Source organism: Gadus morhua, chromosome 6 (genome assembly GCF_902167405.1).
Source record: "Gadus morhua chromosome 6, gadMor3.0, whole genome shotgun sequence".
Lineage (NCBI taxonomy): Eukaryota > Metazoa > Chordata > Actinopteri > Gadiformes > Gadidae > Gadus > Gadus morhua.
The window spans coordinates 21,853,890-21,858,403 of NC_044053.1; the positions used below are offsets into that span (position 1 = coordinate 21,853,890).

General features: G+C 41.2%; 1 protein-coding gene across 1 annotated transcript; it reads right to left on the bottom strand.

The window, feature by feature from the left end:
• Positions 1-618: 618 nt before the first annotated feature.
• On the bottom strand, positions 619-1,770 carry LOC115546129 (phospholipase A2-like). Its single transcript, XM_030359807.1, has 4 exons — positions 1,692-1,770; positions 1,351-1,501; positions 982-1,115; positions 619-817 (listed from the first exon to the last, which is right to left on the bottom strand). The coding sequence occupies exons 1-4, from the start codon at positions 1,738-1,740 to the stop codon at positions 696-698; spliced, it is 456 nt and encodes a 151-aa protein (XP_030215667.1). The 5' UTR covers positions 1,741-1,770; the 3' UTR covers positions 619-695.
• Between the last annotated feature and the right edge of the window lie 2,744 nt (positions 1,771-4,514).

Genomic DNA, 4,514 nt, shown 5'->3' on the forward strand with positions numbered 1-4,514 from the left:
GTGTAAGTTTGAGACTGGGTTTAGGGGACGTGGTTGGTTTCAGTTTTTGACCCTTTGTTGCATTCATTGTTTTTGACGTATCCATAACTAGAGGGCGCAATGTACCATCTGCAGACCCCCCTTACCCTCCTCATGGGTTTACATTGTTTAACTTCAATCTGACTACATTGAACATTGAAAGACGTGGGGGCCTTCTGGCCATACAAGGAGATGTTCTCATCATATGTAGGTATTTGGGTCTCATACATGGTGGTTCTGGGAATGAGGGTTTTCCGAGAGGGGCAGGCACTTTATTATGCAGAAAAAGGCTGTGACACTTGTCATGCATCTGACGACATCTGAGTCACAATATTTTAGAATCAAATACAATTCTACAATTTTATGTAATTATGAAAGTTTTCTTTCAGTCATTGTTTCATCCTAATAAAATATGCATTGTGACATCACCTGGCTAATAGATTTTTGACGATTTTTTAACGCCTTATTTATCACACAATCTTCACAACAATAACAAGATGTCTTCATGAGGAACAATTAGAATAAAACAAACAGTTATTTTTGATTATTTTATTGACAAATAATTTGATAAATGAACACCTAAACATCTTCTCGCCCTCTGTGTGTGTCCAAATGATGTATTAGTTATGGCCTCAGGAAGTGCAGTTGCTTCTTACAGAGCTTCAGTCCTAGTCATCTTATTTACTGCAGAGCTCCTGGTTGTAGTGGTCGTGAGCTGGGATGTATTTTGCCGTGGCCATACACATGGCTATATGCTTATCACACTCACAGATGAACATCTGACAGGCATCATTGGAACCTGTGTGAAAGAAGAGGCGATGGAGGGAGGGAGAGAAGTGGAGAACACGGTATGATAAGCAAAAGGGATTTCTATCAGTTCTCTGAATAAAATTCTCAGAACTCAAATCATGACAATGTTAATGTCATCATAGGATTCACAGTAGCAGTCCATAATGCACTCACTGAGACAGGTGACGGTCTTGGTGCTCTTGTCACATGTTTGGTGGTAGCCATATGTGTAAGGGTTATCCAGGTAGGCTATGCACGCCTTATCAGCCATGGCAGCTGTGTAGCAATGGTCGTGAGTTTGGCAGCATCTGTCAATCATCATTAACAGTTCATCATAAAGGCACAGAATGGGCTGCAGTGATATATACACAGCCAGAAAGATCACTTGCTGCAGCAGGGACGCAGGATGGTTTAGTGGATATGGGGGGGTAAACTCCCTTCTGAAGGTTGAGCAGGGAGTGTGTTTATGATGTGTTTAGTACTAAAACTAATAAATAATAAATCTACTTGATGAATAGTAACTTCCAAAGGTTTTCCACTTACGTGTCGAGGGCATCCACAGGTATTCCAGAGCCTCCCTTACCACAATAGCATCCATAGTCAGCATAGTCAATGAGTGGCCAGATGTGAGGCATGGTGCACTCAATCTGGGACCTGAGCCCCCATAGGGATCTCTTGCTGCGTGAGGCTAGCACTGGGAAGAGACAAGGAGCCATCAATACATACAGCAACCAATCAACAACTCTCTCCTTCCTTTTGTTTTTGATTTTGCTGCTATATTACGTGTTATTCAATGAATGATAGTACATAGAAGAAGAAATAAATAGAAAAGCAATGAATAGAAAATTAACGTAAAGGTTGGAGCGTTTGTTTAGTATACTCACAGACTGGAAGACAGACGGCCAAGACGAGAACAACGTGAGACGCCTTCATGTTGCAAATTAATAAGCAATATTCCTGCTGCAACTTGGTCCATATTCTATATTTATAGACTACAATACATCTCCAAGTTCCACCCCTCTGCGATTTTCCACCACTTTATCAAATCTCTTTGAGAATACATTTTTATCTACAACAACATACATTTTCTCACAGCAAGATACATTGGTTTGCAAACGCACACACACACACACACACACACACACACACACACACACACACACACACACACACATACACACACACACACACACACACACACACAAACACACACACACACACACACACACGCACACACACACACACACACACACACACACACACACACACACACACACACACACACACACACACACACACACACACACACACACACACACACATCCCAGTCACATGAGTACATTCACAGACGTTCAAGTTCATTGGAACCTTGGCTATGTAGGATTTTAGCGCTAAGTTGTCATTTAAACAGCGTGTCATTGACACAGCTTTGTGATAAAATGAAAATGCACATTTATCTTCTTTTAAAAACATGTTTTCAAGTGTGCTGACCAACCACAACAAGGTTATACAAGCTGTTATATTTGACCGAAGCAAACAAAGCACTGTGGACAGTCTAACTGCTGAATTATTTATTCATGCCTATTATTTATATACGAGTCACATTCCATTAAGATGTTGACAATTTATTTACTATTCAGTGCGTTTGTAGTTTGGGGCCAAGGAAAATGTGCCAAATCATCTCTGCCAATGCCTGCATCATTGTTAGCTGCGTGAAAAAGAACCGCAGAAAGCAGGAGGCAAAGAATGGATGGCTAAAACGGAAATTAAAGATGGTGTAATCCTGTTTTGAGCTATGTCATCAAGTTGGATTTCATGGACATGGGGGTAAGTTGTGCATGGTTGGGAAATGGTGAGGGATATAGAGGGGATTTACCGGAAATGATTTGAAGGTGACCCAGGATAGGGAGAGACACGTACTGTCTGAGGCTTTCTAATTTATATAAATTTTAGCAGAGCTCTATGCCCTGTTTCATGTAAAAGAGACCAGACATCTTTATCATATTCACAAGTCCTTCGAGGCTCCAATTAATGGTGCGTTTCTTTCATCTTCGTATGACATCTCAGGGAGGGATAACATCACTTCCGGTTGGGCTAGAACAACCACATTTACAATTTTGCATGTCCTTTAAGTCCTCTTTCATATTTATAAATCAAAAACATGCCTTTAGCTTGGTCCTAAGTGTACTAGACCCCTAGATCGCCAAACAACTCATCAGGTCCGGTCGGGCTAGAGCCTCCACTACATTGAACATGGAAAGACGTGGAGGCCTTCTGGCCATACAAGGAGATGTTCTCATCATAGATGGAGGTATTTGGGTCTCATACATGGTGGTTCTGGGTGTGAGGGTTGTCCGAGATAGGCAGGCATACGTTATTATGGGGAACAAGGCCATGGCACATCTGAGTCTCAATCCTTTAGAAACAAATACCATTCTACAATTTAAGGTAAATCTGAAAGTAATTTTTTAATCATTATCCAACAGGGTATATTTGAACATTTTCTTTCCAAATCAAGAAAAGCTGTAGAAACATCTACAATACATTTGTTTTTTAACATCCTTTTACAAAATGCATTGTGACATATCACCTGGCAAATCGTTTTTTTACATTCAAGTTGCCTCAAGTTGTCCCCAAACCCCGGCTGTGATTCGCTTAAACACCTGCTCGTCAACAGGTGAGCCAGAGCCCCGCCTTCCCACAGGAGCAGCCACAGTACTGCAGTTCAGCACAGGCCAGCTGTCATTTAGCCAAGAATCACAGATCTGAGCTGCCCCCGTGCACGCTAACCCCGCAAGGCCAACACTAGAAGTGCAACAACAAACACCATCTCCTTATTTACCACATAACCTACAACAACAATAACAAGGTGTCTTCATGAGGAACAATAAGAATCGAACAGACGGTTCTGTTTAATTATTTTATTGACAAATAATTTCACAAATGAACACCTAAACATCTTCTCGCCCACTGTGTGTGTGTTCGATGGATGTATTAGGTATGTCCTCAAAGGGTGATCAGAGGTTGTGGTTGTTTCCTTCAGAGCTTCCGGTCCTATAATGTTATTTACTACAGAGCTCCCGGTCATAGTCATCTTATTTACAACAGAGCTCCTGGTCCTGATCATCTTATTTACTACAGAGCTCCTGGTCGTATTCATTTTATTTACTACAGAGCTCCTGGTTGTAGTGGTTGTGAGCTGGGATGAATTTTGCCTGGGAGAAACACATGGCTGCCTTCTTGTCACACTCGCAGATGAACATCTGACAGGCATCATTTGAACCTGTGTGGTGAAGGAAAGAAGAGGGATGGAGAGAGGGAGAGATGGAGAGATGAGGAGAACCCAAAGAGTAGGATAAGAGAAAGGAATTTCTATCAAATCAAATTCCATCAAATGCACCATAAAACTAGCCCTTAAATTACTGTACCACGCCTTGAATTAAATACATTACCAAAACAGGGCTTAGAATGAATGTATCATTCATCCACCCCTTGGATCAAACTCTTAAGACGTAAACAAAAACGAATTGAACCCATTGGATCTTAGCTTCACTTAAAGGTTGGGTATGGAATTCTCTTTTTTGGCCATTTTTGCAAAATTACTTGAAATCCTTATCATCACCCACTTACAGCCACTGAGTTAGAAGTACTGACATGAAAATTAAACAAGTCAATCATCTGTGGAACGGGCAGGGCTCGAAAAACTC

Bases quoted from the DNA above. Each gene is read 5' to 3' on its own strand.
- LOC115546129 (XM_030359807.1), bottom strand. From the start codon at position 1,740: ATGAAGGCGTCTCACGTTGTTCTCGTCTTGGCCGTCTGTCTTCCAGTC. The intron at 1,502-1,691 runs GTGAGTATACTA...GTCTCTTCCCAG, and splicing joins GGCCGTCTGTCTTCCAGTCT to TGCTAGCCTCACGCAGCAAG. The intron at 1,116-1,350 runs GTAAGTGGAAAA...GATGATTGACAG, and splicing joins CCTGTGGATGCCCTCGACAC to ATGCTGCCAAACTCACGACC.